Source organism: Cygnus olor, chromosome 7, assembly GCF_009769625.2.
Source record: "Cygnus olor isolate bCygOlo1 chromosome 7, bCygOlo1.pri.v2, whole genome shotgun sequence".
Lineage (NCBI taxonomy): Eukaryota > Metazoa > Chordata > Aves > Anseriformes > Anatidae > Cygnus > Cygnus olor.
This window is the reverse complement of record NC_049175.1, coordinates 33,930,887-33,951,343: the sequence shown is the minus strand read 5'-3', so window position 1 is coordinate 33,951,343 and position 20,457 is coordinate 33,930,887. Positions and strand designations below refer to the sequence as shown.

At 41.7% G+C, this 20,457-nt stretch overlaps 1 protein-coding gene across 1 annotated transcript; it reads right to left on the bottom strand.

The window, feature by feature from the left end:
• Positions 1 to 1,052: 1,052 nt before the first annotated feature.
• GPR26 (G protein-coupled receptor 26) lies at positions 1,053 to 16,999 on the bottom strand. The gene is made up of 3 exons (XM_040564228.1): positions 15,866 to 16,999; positions 10,198 to 10,311; positions 1,053 to 3,750 (listed from the first exon to the last, which is right to left on the bottom strand). The coding sequence occupies exons 1-3, from the start codon at positions 16,531 to 16,533 to the stop codon at positions 3,519 to 3,521; spliced, it is 1,014 nt and encodes a 337-aa protein (XP_040420162.1). The 5' UTR covers positions 16,534 to 16,999; the 3' UTR covers positions 1,053 to 3,518.
• Between the last annotated feature and the right edge of the window lie 3,458 nt (positions 17,000 to 20,457).

Below are 20,457 nucleotides of genomic sequence, written 5' to 3'. Positions count from 1 at the left end.
TCCACCTCATGACCAGAGATAATAAAGTATTGTGCATTACATTTGCCATCATTATTCTAACTCACTCGAGTGAAAGTGTTGTGTAGTACACATAATACTCAGCAGACACATAGTTAGTCATATCTACATTCATCACTTAGACACACATTTTAGAAAAATTCGCCAGTTGCCTATAAGAATTCAGATGAATATCTAGCACTTAACGAGCCACAGTATCATATTTCTAGTATCTTATGAGACATCATCAGGAAATGTTAGGGTATTACTTTTATTTTGTATATTGAGTCAGTTTATCAAGCACCAGCATGTACAACTCTCGCTTGCTTCAGATGGTGGAAATATGACAATATGTCAGAGAGCTGATGTAAGTAAGGGGAAATTATATTTATTCTCTGCTATAAGATTAATTCTAGAAGAAAGGCACCATGAAAGAAAGACAATTTTTTAAACTTATACAAGGGGAGAGATTTATTGCTCATGGTGACACATAAATCAACCAGTGACTGACTGTGATACACAGGCTTAATGAGACAAGTCCAATGCTATATTCTTCTCTACCTTTTACTTGCCATCCTAACAGTACTATAGTTTTTCTTCTGGGAAATTATTTTGCTCTATTTGAATAATGGATTGAATGCAAAATCCCTCTGGGGCTAGGTTTATCAACATGCAAACCTCCCATTGACTTTGGTAGCAGCCCCATGTCTACATTGACAACAGTTGTGGACTTTAACAATCAGCCTGTTTTAATTTATTAACTAAAAGTGGTCTTAGTAAAACATTTAACATCCTGATACAAAGCATTTTATCCTTTTAAGCTGACTAATAATCAGCTTTCCACTATCCTTTCAGAATACAATTAAGCCATCAAAATGACTTGAATTTTGTAAGAAACGAATATTGAACTGGGTGTTTTTACCTATTGTACCTGAGAAAATTATGTTAAGCCTAACAAGTCAAATGATTAAGATGAGGTAGACAATGTAATGTGACAAATGGCTAGTATACAGTGTTGGGAAAACTTACTTAGATTCCATGACTATATTTGTGTATTTATTTTTTTTTACGTTTATGCTGTAGTTTTATAACTAAACTGAATAGCTGAGATGAAGACTTTTACTTACATGGTAGTTAGTTAATGATCTTCATTCTGTTAATTTTTGCACTTATAAGGCAAGTGACAATGAGAGTTTATAGATTGCAGCTGCAGTATTGTGCCAGAGAGAGGGATAAGGCGAGGCTCTTCACACTAGTGACTGAGGTATTACTCCAAATTTACTGACTTTGAGGTGAAACCTCTCACTGAGTTACCTATCTGGGTTCTTAATCAACAGTCAGAATTTACAGCAGCGGATGCTTTTTGCAAGGTATGAAGGAAAAATGTTGTTGTCATAATATCTGTTGTGTCAAAGGCAGATATTCATGGTGAAACTTGCAAAATGGAGTATGCTGAGGTTTGCAAAATAACTGATATTTATGATTTATCATAAATGAAACAATATACTAATTTAGATCAGTAACCTTTTCTGCCAAGGCTTCTCTGCAGAGCTATAGATGCCTTTTGTTTGGAGAACACAAGAGGTGGCAACTAAAATTAATTCAACATTTTTAGTACTTGGGGCCCTATTTTTTCAATATGGTCCTGACTTCTGTATTTACAGCTGGAATATGCAAGAATTGATGTTAATATAGCCAGCTATATCAGCTCTTATTTAAGCTGCTATTGCATGCATGAAGTCTGCTTAACTGAGAATGTTCATAGTCTGGGCATCTGTTTACAGTTTTACCCTCACCTAAAAAAAAAAAATGTAATTTATGGACACTGGAGAGAAGCTTCCTTGACTTGCTGAGCAAAAACTAATTTCACTTCTGATGTTAACTTACCTTTGTCTTATGGAATTTAAGTCACTTGCTGGAGACAAATGTGTGAAGAATTAAGGTCAGAATTGGTAGCAAGTCTTTTACCAATCAAAGTATAAATGTGAAGCATTTGAAACCAATAGTTCTTTACCTGAAAATAATTTTAAGAGGTTATGATGAGGACAGACTTTGTTGATGCAAGTTGTTTTAGAAATTGATTATTCCTAAAATCCTAGTGCTGACAAGCTTTTGATTTTCTACATCTTAGTTAATAAGAAAACACTTAAACTATCATTTCATAGTGTTTTCACTGAATTCAGAGAGAAGTCACTGAAAATTACCAAGGAAAGTAATTTGTCATTAGTCACTGGAGGATGGCTTCAACATCATGTGCCTACGTGACAGTTATGAGGCCATCTACATGCTGCAGTTTTACTTACAATGAACTAAATATTGTTTACAAAAATTAAGATACTGTGATGGTTTCTGAGGAAGTGTCACATAGGATTTTCCTGATCTTGAAAATTTTAGTGGTATATGGGTCTATGTTAGCTGCAGGCTGAGCTGAATGCATGGTAAATACTAATAACATTAATAAGCAGAGCTACATCCTAGTGCTACAGAGATCGCAATTGAAACCTCTGAGATTTGCACTTGTTCAGATGTGGAATAATATTACTGTCAGCACTTTCAAGGTGGGGAGGAGGTCTATTACTTTTGCTCTACTTGCTTTGGAAACGATACTTTTAAACTCAGCTGTGGGCTCATCTTTCCTTCAAATAATATATATATATATATATATGGGAATAAACCATCATTAACTATATTTATTAATATATGGGGCAGGGGGACCAATTTTGCAGCTTTGGGGCAAAATCCATCTCTGTGTAGCTCAGATATACTAGAAAGTGGTTAAGGTAGGCAGGAATCATCCTGATTTTTTCATCCTATCTACCTTTTTTACTGTTCTGAAATTTAATGGGGAGGAAAATAATGGGTTTCTGTGAAAGTTACTTAGAAGACATGGCCAAATCCAGCCTGCAGCGTACTACAAAAGTGATTTACTCTCCATTCAGTTCTACAGAATTGTTCAAATAATATGTATAAAAAGAGGTTGAAAACTATGCTGGGCACTGTATGAGTACCCAGGTAAAAGTTTTGCTATTAAGCTTTTTAAGAGCTTTCTGTAGGGAACATCCTGAAGCAACTAGACTGGGGTTGTTTTAGTAAAGCCAGATTGTCAGCTAGATTGGAGTGAGCCTTACCTGCATCCCATGAAAAACACCACACACATATCCCTGCGTGGCTTTTCTGAAATAATCTCTTGATCACACCAGTCTGCTTCCTCTACTCTCATGAGCCCTTACATGAAAGACTAGCTTTTCACCCTGTATGTATGTGTAACTGCTGATGAAAATCAATGGGAGATTTGTACCCGCGAAACCTGCAGGACCACGTATCAATAGCACACTTGTAGTTGGGGGCAGGAGGCACCAAGCAGCCTGCCTCCCTTAGGTGTTACAGGGGCTGGGCTTCAACCAGCCTCTGTGGCAGCCTCCTGAAACCTTGACAGCTGAGGATAGCTACTAGGGTTAGGCCAGTTACTTTTGTTTCCCACATATCACTTTATGGTTCTTGAATATCCCATACCAGGCTCCTCATTCATTCAGCTGCAAAATATTCTGGTTGTGTGACTCACTCGTGAGGGCAGAGGAGTTGATGGAGCTTCTTTTGAGGATCTTGTTTACGATGTCCTTCCACGTCTTCTTGTACTGATTTCGTAGCAAAGAGTACACAAAAGGGTCGGAAACAACTTTGCTGTAAGCTAAGCACTTGGAAATGATTCCCCAGTGGGAATTGATGGGGACCACAGAGGACAATTCAACAAGCCTGTGGAAACAGGAAGGTTGAGAGAGTGAATACTCACATTAAATGGATGAGGTAACAGCACAACTATAAACTAATGACACCCATCACTCACCCTTGCATTCCTCCCCCACCCAGCAGGATATGAGGCAGACTTCAAAAGAGCCTATTTATTTATCATTGGAATACACCTTTAGAGACTAACAACTTTCCATACATTTTGTTGTCTAAAATAGCACTGGCAGATGGCGTGGTCCAGTTGTTTGAGCATGAAAGTGGGACTAAAGAGCTTGAATTTGTTGCATCACTGACTAGGAGCTTCTGTCTTCTTTCTCCATTCTGGTGTGCCTACACTGCAAATTCCCTGGCTAAAACACTGTTTCTTCTCAAGTATTTGTGCTGGGCTTAGCACTATGGGCCTGCAGCCAGTGATGTGGTATTAGTAATTCTAATTCTGAGAACTGCATGCTAGCAATTTGATCATTTTGTACTTTGCTTCAATTAGAAGTGGGGTTCATTTGTTCAGTGATGCTTTTAGGGGTGGTGACATTACCCAATATAAACTTGTGTGTTTTGTTGTAGAAAAACAATGTGTATAAAAATAGCATCAGATGCACTCTGGGATAGAAAGTCAGGCAAAGCAATTTATAATTTAAGTGAACTTTGTAAAGCAAACCTTCCACTTCAGTATGTCAGTAGTGCTCAAAAACATCCCAATACTCAGGGGTACTGTTATAACTACTTCTGCTCTTGCAAATTCTTACCTATAAGGACCTCTTCTTTTTCATTTTGAAATGGCTTCTGAGAACCTCTTTAGTATCCATTTGCATACATTTCAACGACATGCCATGGAAGCCTAAGCTATATTAAATGAATAATTTGATGGAAACATGACATAAGGACGTTAACTGAAGTCAAGGTTTGACAATTCATTTTATACTCTCTTAATTTCACTGTCAAATAATTAAACATCAGTCACTGATAACTATCAAGTTTTAAGCAGAAGTATCATCCTGTCACAAATAACATCTTTACATTAATGTGTCCTATTATCAAAGAACAAATTATTTTCAGATTCTTTATACATTTTACTGAGATGAATGGCCATTCCAGAAATGTTCTACAGCTGGTCATGTGCTATTCCAGGGAGATCATGTGAACTTCAGTGGAGACAAAGGCTGAAAGTATTATGTATGTGAAAAGAGGAACTCAAATAGCTATCGAGTTATGGGCTTACAGCCATGTGAGACATTTGAGGTGACTAGACTATATGATATGAAAATACTTGAACTGCTCTTGCCCGTCCACTGGTGCTGTTTGGCTCAGCTGATCACTGTAAGCTGCTCTGAGATACCAAATGGCCACCTGTACCATTTCTCTCCTTTCATCTTGACTAACTAAATGCTGATCCTCCAGCCTCTCCTTGTAACTCCTGGCTGATGTCCTTCATACAAAGTAGGATCCAAATTCAGACATAATTTTCTTCTCCTCAAGCTGCTGGGGGTCTGTTCTGGTGTATATTCACCTCTTTAACAAAATGTAGTTATGACACCCGTGTTAATATGCTTAAAATGAGATTTGACTGTTTGGAAATTAATCATCTACTGGTTCATATTTACTTTGTAATCTACATTGAGCCATCCTTCTTCTTTCTGTTCCTCACATATTTGATGGCTTCTTCTTTGCATTTTGAATTTTACTGTGTTGAATTAAATCCTGTTGATTTACTTTGTCAAATGTTTTACGAAAGTGAATTTGATTAAGCTTAATTAAATTCAGTGGATGTATTGAATGACCAAGGTATGACAAATTTGTCTCAGCTGCTGTCACTCAGTTCTATGAGTCGTTAGCAATCTCCATTTAAATATATCAAATAGGCACTTGAGGGTTGTAAGCCTAGACCTACTAATTCTGCCTTCAGTGACTGATCAATTAAAAAGCCTACACTTTTATCAATAGAATCTTTAATATTTTCTCAAATTATTTCCTTAAGTGTCCTTGATATTTTTATATTTTGCATTTTCTGCGTGTTATTTTTGATAGTATATTTGCAGGTATACTTGAGCAGATAACGATATGACAAGGGGGAATGGTTTTAAACTAAAAGAGGGAAGAGTTAGATTAGATGTTAGGAAGAAATCCTTTACTATGATGGTGGTGAGGCACTGGCACAGGTTGTCCAGAGAAGCTGTGGATGCCCCATCCCTGGAGGTGTTCAAGGCCAGGCTGGATGGGGCTTTGGGCAACCTGGTCTAGTGGGTGGCATCCCTGACCATGGTAGGGGAACTGGAATTGGGTGGTCTTTAAGGTCCCTTTTATCCCAAGCTATTCTATGATATCTAGCAACAAACAAATGCAGACTACCCCCAAGATATGCAATTCCATTTCATGTAGAAACAATTAAATGTCATTCTTGCAAAGACTGTCATATAACTTATTGCCTTTGAAAGGGTTTCATGAAACATCTCGCCAGGAAGATAGGAGCATTAATATTTCAGTGCAACCTGTAAATTAAATTCTACAGTATTGTCTACATAATTCCCCAACTTACTTTCATAAGCCACTCTTTTACAGTCTGATAATACCTGTACTTCAAAGCTATAAACCGTTTTGCTGTGATACTTTGTCAATATTTTAGCAATGTATTTCTGTAGAGCACCTGGTGTCAAGTGGCTATCCAAATATTTTATTTCACTTTCAGTAAACAAACAAGAATGTTACCTTGAAGTGTAAGACTTTGATCTCTTATGCAGTGAAATAAACAATGAAAATGTTTTATAAACATGTGCAGTTAATCATTTTAGTAAAATATTTTACTGAATGTGTATAGGTCCAGCTGGCTAGTATAATGGCAGCATCTCTCTTGTGCATTGCCTAAACTTGAGAAATTAACTGAGTTACAGAGAAAACTCTGAACAGGCCAGAGAGCCTCAAACAAGCTAAAATGTCTGGTTGTTTAGGAGTGAAACAAATCACACTTCATTTTGGAGCTGGTAGATGAACTGATCTTCTCACAAGAAATTCATTCTTTTGGTCCAAGTTGGGGAAGTTAGATCAACTCATTAAGCATACGCTTCTAACATTTATATTTGTTACTAATTCTGGTTTTTGTTTTTTCACAGAAGTCCCATAGTAACAGAATCTGACCTTAGTCATTTATTTTGTGTTAATGATATGAATAAGCCGAAAGTCAGTTTTAGTTTGATTTTTGTGCTTATTTTACTTTATTGCTTGGTAGACTGAGTCTTATGTATCCTCTCTTGCTAGTGGAAAAAGCCTAGCCAGTTTTGCCTGATAAGTGGTGCATATATTACAATCAGGCAGCTTCTGTTAAGGAAGCAGCATGACTTGTGGACCTTCAGCTCTTGCACACTGTTGCTCTTAGTCATTGCTGCTCCCCAGAGCTGTGGGAACCACCTGGCAGCAGAGGTGTGATGATAGGGAGCAGTGCTGGCCAGCTTGTGCCAGCAGATTTCTCATGCAGGGGGAAAATCTCTTTACCTTATGTCAGTTGTAGCTCTTGAGGGAGCCTACAAGGCCACTGACTTTGAATATGTCAACCTAAGATTGCATAGGAAACACATGCATTTAATATGCACAGATGAGCAAGAACATAACTCAGAATTCCTCTGTGGGTTTGCTTGTCTGTCTGTCCAAGCAGGATTTGTATGAAGAGGGCGGTCAACCAGTGTAAAAAACATGGTTTGTTTATCCCTTGTTCCCCAGAGATGATACAAAAGAAATTCAATCCTCCTCCTTAACCTGAGGGCTTGGGACTGCAAACTTCTTTCTGATATTATTTCAGGATTTTTAATTTAGGGCCAATTTCCTCACACATAGACAGCACTTATTAAATTACGTGAGCAAAGTTATGTGTTTGTCTGAAATGCCTGGAGTTGGACATGAACATTAGAAATTGGTATGACTTATTTTAATCTTACTTGTGAAAAAGCTCCTTAGAGAAAACAGGTTTTGAACAATATTGTTCAATCACATAATGATAAATATAGCAAAGAGATGAGATGTGTACTAATAGCATTTTTCCAAACCAAGCAACAAGCTATGCCTATAAATATACAGTATGGGGTAATACATCTGTCATACTACTACTTTGGAACATGAAATCAAGAAGAATGGGGTTGCGTAGATATACTACTTAAGGTCAGCCACTGAACTAATTAAAAGGGTGTTTTCTTGATAAAAGGGGTAGCTAATCTGATTTTCACCTTAATATAATCTGAAAAACTCTGACCCAGAGAGGAATTTGTCTGACTGGGGCCATAGGCGTGGCTTCCTTGTTGGCTCGTGGGACTGCAGCAGACAGCTGGTGGTTTTTAGTGGGGAAGCAGAAAGATGTTGTTATAGTGAAACCTGGTGATTAGCTGTTTTGAGGCCTTAATTCATAAAGTACTTCAGAGCATGTTTAAAGTGTTCTGCCAATTAGAGCCTGCTGTCTACGAGTAGTGCTGAACAATACACTTCATCAGTTATCTTCTGCTTGCTGCCTTGAAAAGTGATTGATTGCCTCTGTCTTGTGAAGTGCAAAACACTCTGGACATAGTCCAGAAAATAATACTTGCTTGCATAATTAAACCTCTTCTTCCCCTGACTTCTGCATTTCAGCAATACACAGGAGGCACAGGGAAGCACAGTAACGCACATCCTCGAATACTCATCTGTGCAGTGCAGTGTCCAGCGAGGTCCCGGGGGGGATTCAGGTAGCTAAACAGGGAATTCCATGTAGCCTGTTGTGCAGTAATTCCTTTAGATCAGAGATGAAAAGGCCAAGAAAGTGATAGTCCTTACTTCTTACGTCTGGCCATTGCACAAGCCTTGTCCTTCATTGAAAAGCATCTTTGTGCATTTTGGACTTTATGTCTTAACTCTTGAAGTCACTGCCCATGGAAAAGCTATTAATCCTTAATAGACTGAAGACTTGGGTGAACGTTTAAGTCAGCCTTGTAAGGATTAAAACAGGTAGGTTCAGGATTTTTTTAATCCCTCTGTGCTTTATGACTATGAGGACACACATTAGGATGACTCAGAACTAAGAGTAAGGGGGCAGATGGTGCCTGAATGCTGGATTGAGATGTGAAGAGCACAGAAATACTTCTGACAGCCCTGGCTCAAGCACTCGTTGTCACTCAGGACTGAGCCACAAGCTATGTGATGACTGCGATGATTCTCATTAAGTTCAAAGACCCAATATAAAATTAAACTTAACTACTTGCAATGACAAATACTCTAATATCTTATAGCCTGAGAATTAAGACTAAGTGCCCATAATTATTATAAATATTTTCATGCAATTTTAGTGCACAGAGCATGGAGTGTCTTCTTGCCACTACTAAGCAGAAGTACAGAAAAATATGATAACTGCTATAAATATATTTGCAACATTTTTACAAATTATTAACACAAATAAATTAGCTATTATTATCATGAACATAAAATTACTGTGGTGTGCTGGTTTGCCTTTCTACAGAGACAATGACCTTTTGTGAATTGTTTTGTTAGAAATAGAAAATCAGGATATTATAATGAGATGGAAAATTTGGTTTTGCTATGTGTCCACTTACACTGAGTCTTAATTCAGCTTTTTCAAGGATTGGGTTGTATTACTTTTTTTTTTTTTTTTGGTGAGCCTGAATTTGACTGAAGTCAGCCCCCAAAATTTCTGTCCAATAATATCTAAATAGGTGATGTTTCAGAAATACTTTTTTCCATCTCTGTTCTTCATAACAGTATTTCAGTTTTTCCAGGGTCTTAATAAGCACGAGTTGTAAATTTCTTTCTAATAACTTGATAACACTTCTCCAGATATACACCCTTTCTCATATTTTTGTTTCAGAGGAGTACTTTGGTGCTTCCCACAGGAACCATTTCCAAAGATAAGCTAGTCAATAAATAAGGACATCTGACCATAAATCACAAGAACTTTTTTCGCTGTAAGGCAGGACAACTTTGATATTTGATGTATATGACCAAGAACTCAGTCCAAAAAAAAAAAATGCTATGGGTTGTCTGTGAGCCATGTTCTCACCTCAGCTGGATCTTGTTTGAGCAGGCTCTTACATCCTGACCTATTCAGACAAGTGTCTTATCCTGCAGATCACCCCCTTGGGCTACCAAGGCAATTTGAGGAGTAGGAGAGTTGTTGGTCTCAAAAAATAACTACAACATCTATTGGCCTCTGTGGGCTGAACTCCTAAATCACTCCCATGAGACCAACACATTGACTTGGCTGACCAAACAGGGATTGGCCCACAGGTTGCAGCAGGATTAGATCAGATAAGTGCTATGATATTCTATATGGCTTTGTTAGCTCAGTAAATACAGCCTCTCATAGGAGTGGAAATGCTGCACAGGATTTTCATAGGAGACTAGAATCAATTTCAAGTTCAGAGTGCACTGGTTTTCCAAGTTGAGTTCATCTCCACAGTATTTTTCACTGCATAGGTTTGCACTTACCTTGTGATAACATAAGGTGCAAAACAAAGTATAAAAGTACCAATAAAGGTACTTATTTTCTTTGTTGCTCGTTGCCTCCGTCTCTTTTGTTCTTCCAGACAACGCTCTCTTACACTGTGACATTCAACACAAACAAGAACATGAATCATAATATCAGGTAGCAGACTTTAATGGCTATACTTCTGGAATTATTGAAATCAATCTTTCCAGTAAGTGTTTTCCAGCAAGTGCTGTATTCACATATATACAATAGCACCTTTCTATAGGACAATACCGAGTATCAATCCTTTATATGATTTTACCCTTCAAAAATGATTATGGGGAAATGCATGTATATACATTTATATGTATCTAAACATATACCCCTTATATCTATTCATATATAGACAAGTTGGTGAAATTCAGACTTGAATTCAGCTGCAACTCCTTTCTGAATTACTGTAAGCTGTGTTTGCAGGCTGGAGTTTGCCTCATGATATTCAGAGATTTGGAAGACATCCAGAGTGGGGTAGGCAGCATGCTACTTTCCTAGAAACAGCAATTCAAATGACAATATCACAGATAGGAGAAACTGCCCAGTGAGATAAGCAACAAAACATAATAAAAATGTAATAGGAAAAACACCCTCTAAACATTCAGCCCAACATTAGAGCAATCGTTACATCCCATAGCTGTGAACTGTGTGGCCATAAATCTTATGACAGATCCTGCATAGACTGAGTGCTTTGCAAAGCTGGGAATTATACAACAAATCCAAAGAACTGTGATGTTCTGACTCCACAGCTCAAACCACCCGCCTTGTTTCAGACCAAACGTAGAAATTAGTTGTGCCCTGCTTTCTCCTACCTGTGGCATTTTAGGACAAGAGTTTTCTCATTTGAGCTTCCTGGTGGTGGTCACAACAGGGTGCCAGGGAGCTGCAAAGCCCCTCAGGGTGCAGGCAGGGCAATGGGATTGTGGAGCACTGGTACCTGCAAGCTGAGCCCACCCTTCCACTGCAAGGACACCCCTCTGAGATTAGTACATCAGCTTGCTGAGAGACCGATAACATGAAAGTCCATCCTCCTCTGCCTGCTTGGTCAAGTTCTGTGCTGGCTGGGTGAAGCCCAGGAATGGGAACAAGCAACTGGTTGGCTGGGTGGGGATGGGAGACACTGGTTCTATCTGCCAGAGTCCATTCATACCTGAACTAGTGTATCAGCCAGTACACTTCCTTTGGGCAGGGACAAAAATAAAGCCAGTCTGCATGCCAAAATCCCTCTATAGGCACATAGCAGCACTACGTGTCAGCTTATTGCACAGGTCTTGGGGCAAAGCAACCACGTATCTTGGGAGAAGCGAGTGGTCTGGCCCACGTGCTGCATGTTGTAACTGCATGGGGTTGGTCTCCCTCTGCTTTTATTGTAAACTTGTAATTGATGACTCAGTGCCCAGTTCCACACATGTATTTTAATAGCTATGGGGTTTATGATCATACCCTTACATTATTTGTTGTAACTAAATGTCTAATCATCATCTAAGCATGTGTTGTGTCCTGAGAGTCTCAGTGTGCTTTGGTGCTCTCTGTGGCAGGTAGTTGCTATGTTACCTTTCTATTGGGCTAAAGAAAAAAAACTGTTTCTTTTTATCCATTTTATTTATGGTCTTATTGAGCCCTCAGAGCGGTGTTGTAGCTGGCAAAGGGATGGCAAAGTGAACAAAATACTAGGGATAAAGTTCGTTCTCCTTAAAATAATGAATTTCCTTATTCTTAAAGAATATGCCTAAGTAGAATTAAAACGCATCTAAAAGTATTACATGTTCTATGTCTGAGTTATTTGCAGCTCGAAGTGACAGCTGAAAAGAAAAAAAAAAATCCACCTCTTCAAGGGAACCTACGATATGCTTTCGGTTCTGCAAGAGCTGGAGTATTTTTAGGTGCAAACAGCCAATCTGAGAGGTTCAATAACTTCACTTAAGACCCGTGTTATTAGATTCATGTTATCCCAGGAACATGTTGGTATAGAAAAAGAAATCTCCGAAGTAGGTTCAATTAGGGTGCTGATGGGGGGAGGGGGGCATTATAATTTTTGTTTCTAGCAGTTTCACCAGTTATATTTCTTCACATTTTATTTGACACATGCAAAGCTGTCTGTGATTCCTGGAGCTCATGCATGATGTGAAAAGTCCTGAAGACTTCAACCAATTGCTTTTGTTCAGCCTTTCCAGATGTAGCTAATAAATACCTTCCTTTGTGATGTGGTATTTTATCTCAATCCTTCATACAGAGAATGTGCTCAGATGGGTATTTTGCTTTTGTACGCTCTTGTGTGCAGTAAGATAAAAATATATACACAGGTTCCAGTAGTGACACTGGTAACAGAACTGGGTAGTTGACTTAGCTTTCATTTAAAGATTTTAATATCCTGGAAAATCTGAGATATATCCCTTCAAAGGTTTGGTATTCTAAACAAGCTTTATGAGATACTGGACCTTAAGATCTAGTATCTTTAAGAGCTGAATACACCAAAAGTTAGTATAGATAATTTGGGTTAAGAAATACATGAGTTAAGCACTTACATGAATTCTTGCCCAGGCCTCTCACTGTAACTCAGATATATCTGTTTTAGGAACAAAGTCAAGAGAAAGCAGTACCCAGTAAAAATGCCTGAGCTAACTTGAAAGGACATGTGCCCTAAACATTCACACGTTTTTTTGTGGTATTTAGAGGTTTCCTTTGTACTCATCTCAAATGATCTTCAGAAGATCACTTGTGTCCTTCCAAATCACAGGTAATAAAGCCATCTGTCACAATGCCTGTCACTAGACCCCCTTGCGGGTGGATTCTGAGTCACAGGGAGCAGAGAATTGTCCATACACATTTCTCCGCAGTGAAACTAGACCATGCAAAAAGCCAGAAACGTCAGAGTAGTTGAAACTGGGATTACAAACTTTGTTCCCTCATGTGCAACCTCACAGCACCCATGTCTATACTGTTAGGTACTACAGCAAATGCTATGCATCCCTTTATATATACCACTTATATAATTCAAATTATGTCTTTGTTAGAGTTTTACGAACATCACTTTGTGAAAAGCCTTTGTGTAGCTCTCACTCTCGGGAAGGCAATCCAAGGTTTGACTCTATCAGCTGCAGCAGCTCTCACCTGTTCAGGCAACACCACCACGGGTTAAAATCAGCCATCATCCCTGCAGTCTAAAGAAGTTAAAACTCCCATTTCTTAGTGAATAGCCTGGTGCAAGAGCTAAACAGCAGTTAGTAAATAGAGGTTACACACAGCAAAGTGCCTGTACAACTCTGTCTCCTCCAAAGAAAGGAGGTCTAACACCCACAGCCCCACTGAACCTGCCCTTCAGTGACATTGATTACAAAATGCAGGAACACCCTCAAGTTAACTCAGACCAGAGAAAATGCAGAGGAGGAGAAATGCCACTGAGATTTTTGCCCCTTTTCTGTGCAATCCAGCCATACTTGAAGCATTAGGTGTAACGATTGCTATTTCAAACAGCCCTGGTGGGTCCGCAGCTCTGCCCTGGGAGAGGCCACTCAAAGCCTGTGCAGAAATCAAGACTGATCGAGGTACGGTTTAGCAGCCAGACAGCACGTGGGGTAGAAGGCTGTTTTTTCCTCTGTGTGACGTGGTGGATAAGGGAAGATTTATACGTGTGTTTCTCAAAAGCAGAACAAGGACTCACCCGAAGTCCTGCTCCACATTCTTGGTCAAGAGACAGATCAGACAGCTTCCCTGGAGGACTTTCAGCAAATGTTTCTGTTCCTCTGCACAGTGCTGGCCTGCCCTGATCCTTTCAGACTTATTTGCCTTGGGCTTAGGAATCCCCAAACTGTGACCTTATTTTGAGGACAGCCACGTGTGCTCTCAGTCCTGAAGCTCAGCTCCCAGCTGGCTGAGGACAGAGGGAGCTGGTGTTTGCCTCCAGCCTGCAGAGCAAAGGACAGCGAGGGGAAGCAAGCAGGACATCTGCCGTGGGGTTGCCCTCTCTATCTGCTCTTGGCTTCCTCTCTTCCAGGTGGATTTCTTCCCCCGTATCAGACACCTCCCTGTGCTGGCAGCTGCCAGCACTTCGCTGAAACACATTTCTCTTCCCTTCAGCCTGTGACAGAGACAGTCTGAACTTTTAAGATTCAGTCTCTGCCTGTCTCCCAAGCAGCATGCGCATCCCTCACAGCCACTCTGTCACTCTACGTAGCCAAACCATTTTCTCCCTTTTTTTCCAGGCAAATCCATCAAACCCCTTCCTTTCCAATCACCCCCTCCAGCCACGCTCCTCCCCTAAGCCAAACTCTGAGCAAACCAGGCCCATTTCTCTCCACACTATGACCAGTGCCCCTGCTTTCCCCTGCTCAGAGCTCACCCGTTGGCTTTGCCACCCTGTCCCAGTCAGAGCTGGTTCTTAACCCATCTGCGCCAGCCCCTGGGAGCCTCTCAGCCCTAACCAGGATATTCTGATCCATCAGCCCCCATCCCTCTCCACCCTACCCCAGCTCCGTGGGTTCGTTTCTCAAATCACCATTGCCAGGTGGGTCACTCTGGCTAGTACTGGTGCTCCATCCTCAGCAGCCTGATCCCATGTCCTTCCAGACATGCCTGCTTCAGTCCTCCCTGTTTCACCCTCTCTGTTTCTCGTGAGCAGAATGACGGCACACTCGCACTGCATGCTGACTCCTGTGCACCAGGCACCTTCCCAGCTCCTCGCCAGGACCGCTTCTTGCCCAGCACTGCTCTGGGGCTTCCATCCAGCAAGGTTTTCTCTCTCTCAGCTTTACAGCTCAGTTCTTAACAAGCCAGGAAAGGCTCTCTCCCACCCTCCCTTCTCCTGTGAAATCTGCTTCCTTTCCAGATCCAGACGCATCCTATTCATACAGGATTTATAGTTTGTGTATAACCTCTGATGTGACTCTTGCACAGCTTCCCAACATATTTTCATGTCTGTTTGGTGCTTGCCTTCAAGCCCATTATTCTCCCAGCCCCTGGAGACATTTCTCCTAACAATTTCCTTGCTTACGGACTCTCATTAGCAATGAACTTTATACATCCCTCGCTTGTCATATTAACGTTGCTACTGAAGTCTCTCTCAGCTGGATTTAAATACAGGCATTCAAGCATACACATTTTGCAGATGCTATTCCCTTATGATTCTGCCTTCAGGAAAGATAAAGTTACGGAGGGCTCAGCAATACGGACACAGCTGGGCAAAGGAACAGCACACAGTACCCCAGCCTCCCTTCCCTTCCAGCTCCAAGTGGAGGGACATGTGCCCCCTCTCACTGAGATCCAGCAGCATTTGGGGCTGACAGTGCCCAAACCCACAAATCTGTCAGTCACTAAATCCACCTCCTGAGACAAGGGGCAGTGATCTGACCATTGCCTCGAAGGGAAATGCATACCCAGGTAAAACTCCCTGGTTCTTTGCTCTCCCTTTCAAAACAAGCTCCTAAAAATAACAAAGAAGAGTTGTTTTTGCAATCCCCAAAATGAGCACAAGTACAAAGAAACATGCAGAACAGAAACCAGCAAGGGTGCTTGTTTTCTTCCCCTCCCGATCCCCTGCTGTGATACCGATCAGACTGTACTTAACATAACACTGAACCCGGTCCTTGCTTTCTCTGCAGCAAACAGCCTCACCTGCTGCTCTCACGGGCACCTTACCTGGGATGGATGTCCACAAGCAGCACCAGGGTCTGCATAGTGATCACGTCAATCCGCTTACAGTGAAACCGTGCCACCTTCAGCACTTTTAGATATGTGAAACACAGGACTATAAGGGAGAGGAGGAAGCTGAGGGTGTGAAAGACCCCAGTGAAAATCACAAACTGTGTCCTATCCTCTGGTCTCTTGTTGTACAGGGTGCAGGAGGCATAGAGGTGATGGAAACCCACCCAGGAGAGAGAAGCTGCCACTATCGGGAACGACACCGAGTGCAACCACGTGTAGCTCAGTATGAGAGCAGCATCTCTGTACCTCATTTTGGAGTGATAACTTAGAGGGAAGACCACAGCAATCCACCTGTCAATGCTCAAAGCTGCCATGCTCAGCATGGAGTTCGTGGTGAGGAAAGTCTCCAGGAAGCCCACAATGTGGCAGATCTGATCTCCTCCTGGTTGACTCTTGTAAATGATCCCAGCCAAAGTCAGGGGCATGTTCGAAACGGTCATCAACAGGTTGCAGAAGGTGAGGTTGAGGATGAACAATCCCGGGACCTGCTTGCGGATGTCAGCGCTGTACAGGAAGCACATCAGCACCAGCACGTTGGCCAGCAGGGCCACGAGCATCAGCACCACCACCACGAAAGCCAGGATCACCTCCCAGATGCTCATGGTGCGTCCAGTCACAGGAGGGACATCTCTGAAACTGCGCTGCGCCGGCACCCGGGGACCATGGCGCGAGGCGCTCTCACCTCACCCTCCTCCCCAGCCTGCTCACACTCTTGCATGCCCTCCGTATTTTTAGAAGAGCTGCAGTTTTTTTCTCCAACCTCCCCCTCCTCGCTGCTCCTTTCCACGTCAACGCTCTCCGAGACGTGCACAAAAGCACTGGGAATGCCCATCAAACTGTGAGGAGGGCTTAAAAAATATCAGCAGGACTGAACCACTGTCTCCACTCGGTCCATTTGAAGGCAAGCAGGTTATTCTGAGAAACTGCTCTCCTGAGATCCCTAATTATCAGCCCAAAGCTTGCAAGCAATTCACCGAGTGAATTGTGCTCTCTTTCTCTCTTGCTTTCTCTCTCTCTCTTGCTCTTGCTCTGCCCTCCCCTCTCCTCCAACCCTCACTCCCTTCCAGGCTGAATGTAACCTGCTTTTTATGATCACAGATAAAAACCCCATTAATGGATTAAAGCATGCACACTGCTGGTGATTCGCAAACGTGATTATGTCATCCCCACTCCACCACCCCTCCCCTTCTCCTTGCATTTGTGACTAGACTTTCCTCAAGAGAAATCCCATGCTTTCATTTAATTGATTTAGCCATTAATTTGCAAACAGCCATGTAACCGAATTCCTGCACTCCGCTGTGTTTCCTGCATTTCAGTGCATCACTTTCACAGTTGCTGCCTGCTCTCTGCTAGGGCAGGGGCTTTCTTTTCCCTTCATTAGCTGGGTCCAAAAAGATGGGAAAATGGATGTACTCTGCTACTCCTCTGGAGCTGTCATTAGGCTACCGGAACAGTTTTACAGCTCCAGTTTAGCACTTTGCCGTCCCCTGTCTCCAACCACGATGCATAGGAGGAAAATGATTGCTTTCCCTCCTCCTTGGAAAGCAAGGCAACTGAAACCCCAACTGCTACAGTGACTTGCCAGAGGTCATGGTGCAGAGACAGCAAGGTGCTGCCAGTCTCACCCCTCAGCTGTGCTTTCCCCCCTTGCCCAGCCTGGGTTTCCCCGAGTGAAAGCCTCCCTCCTGCAGGGTGAGCGCCGCAGCCACAAAAGGGCTTGGCAAAAGCAAACAGGGCTAAGTCTGTACTGCATTTAATTGCATTTAATTGCATGTTTAAATTAAGTTTGCTTTAAAGGAAGGAGTGGGAATGGTTCTCTGATTGCCTTTGCTGTCCCTTTAAAAGAGTTTTAACCAGGAATGCTAAAAGGTTGCAAGCAACTGGGACAGTTTCTCATCAAGGCAGCCAAACCTTAATCCCTGTACAATGAGGAGGGAAAAGATACCCCGCAGCACAGTTATTGTGGCTCAGTAAGTGCCTCCGCACATGTGCAAGAACTAGATGCCTAGGCGGATTTTTCCCCTGTGCTTGCAGCACTTGCCAGCGCTGTGCACGCTCAATGTACAGCAGCTATGCCTTGCAGACACTCGGGCTCAGTAGTGGAGCTGTCACTGTGCACGGTGTCAGTGCTCTGCACCTAGCAGGAAGGCCCCTTTGCTTCCACTCAGCTCTTTCTGCTGTGGTTATTTCTTCTTAAATAAGGCTTTAAAAGGCTGAGAGTGAAAGGAATTCACTTTGTAAGTCAGAAGGCTGTCATTAGAGACATCAAATAAAGTGCCTGGTCCTGAGACATTGATCAAAACCCACATGAGAAAACCATATAGGTGTCTGCTTCTTCAGATAAGAGGGCTCTGTACCCTCTTAGGAGAGGTATGCAAAGGAGATCAGAGAGAAAGTACAGATCTCACTGCAGTGCAGCCCCAGAAAATCGGAGTTTCTTTGCTGGGTAGGAAGGAAAAGCTTTGGCTGAAAAAGGTACCCTAGCAGCAGTGGCCTGAGCAGGGTGTCCTGGCACAAAATTCAGCCTCAGGCTCAGCTGTGAAAGGCAGCTGTGGATCCTCAGGAAGGGGCCAAATGAGTTGGGAGGTGCTGATGTAAGAAAATCTTAGTTTATCTCCCCAGGAGAGGCTGGCAGAACCATGGGCTGGCTCTGCTGGATCTTGTCTCTGAGGCAGTGCAGAAGCATGCAGGAGCAGATAGCTGCAGGGCTGTCAAGAGGAGACCCCCTCTCTCTGCATGGTGACTCAGCTCCTTCTGAAACCTGAAATCCCACCTCCCTCAACCCAGCCCCTTTTCGCCCAGAGTTTGGTAGGATGCAGGTAACACTCATCATTGGTGTGGGAAAGCTAAATTCAAGCAGCAAGTCTGGCTCGTGCTTCAGTAATTATTAGCCTAAATAGATGAAACATTCCTAGTTCTACGTTTCACAGTTTACAGATTGCTTAACTTTTTCCTATCAAGCTATTCTTTGTTGTGCAAGTTTTTTGGGTAAAGAAAAAGCTAAACTCCATCTACTTACAGGAAAAAAGTGTAGCAGCTAAAAAGGGCTTAAATCTGCAATCCAGTGAAAAAAGCTCTGTAGATTTCAGGGGAAAACTGAAGTTTTCTCTTGATGAGTGATGTGAGTCTCGGTGTGTATGTCTAACTCCAAAGACCCACATACTTTACATAATTGATTCCCTTGTTGGTAATCCCTGCAGCTGAGGATATTTACTGAATGTTTCTGGATTTATTTATCATGCATAGCTAAGCGAGCATGATGGATCCATCACATAGCTTCATTTTATACAAATCAGGAGGAAAGAATATGCTGTGCATATTTTATCATGGTAGAGGAGATGAATGTTTTGCACAGCTTGCCTGTGAGCTCCTAACGGCAGGGACTGCATGTTTTGTTTGTAATATTTCAATGACAGGCTGCATTATGAATTAACAGTAAGCACTGCTGATAAATATCAGTTATCACCAGTGAACTCCGACAGGTATTAGGTCTCAACTTAGAAGCTCAGTACTCCTTTGACATTTGCCCCATTGTCAAACACAAAAACAACAGAACATTTACTGTGATTTTGTATATTAAAAGCAGAGGTGGCTCTCTGAAGCAGCATAGCCAAGCAGACGGAGCATTGGGATGATAACCAGGAGATTTGTGTCCTGCGTCACCTCCAACATTTCACCAAACCTCCCTTGCCTTTTCTTTGTCCACATAGATTGTAAACTAATGAGGACAAAGGCAAGAAGGACATACACAATGAGGACCTGATCTTTGAGGGAGTCCAAAAGCCTTATCTTAATCAAATTATGAATTTTATCCACAAGTGACTTGTTCTAGAAGGATTACACAAATCTATTGCTATTTTTTTACAACAGCCTATAGCTAATGGATTTGCGGCCTACATACCATGTCCATACCAGGCTACCCTGACTGAGAAAAGATTTGTACTAGTATTGTACCAAACAGGAGGGATATTGCAACAATAGGAAATTTGTCTAGATAAGAGGTTAATTTATCACTCTCAATTGAGTAATTTGTATTACATTTTGGCATTGGACAAACCATGCAGCTGACCAGATCTTCAATATTTAGGGCTGACCTTCCAGTTTCAAAAATTCTACAACACATGGATGGAAAGTATGTCTCTGCTGTGGAGTTCATGGAGGAAGAATGTTCTCTCTGCATGCTGCCCCCTATATACATGAAATACTTGGGATAAGCAACATTTTTGAGGTTACATCTTATATATACTATATAGGAGGCTATGTTGATGACCTAACTAAAACATCTAGGTCACTCATTTCATAGGAAACCAGTGTTTAAGGCTTCACACCACTGAGAAAACTACTTGAAAATCTAACCTGAAAATGTATTTGAGAAATGATACATTTTCTTTGGACTGAAGCTTGCAGCTTGCCAACTTTCCTCTATCAAATTTTGGCATCTCGGTTTCATACTTTCTTTCCCCTGCTGTCTCACCTTCCTCCTTTGATCTACAGTGTACAAACTTCTCAGGACTTTAATAATGGGA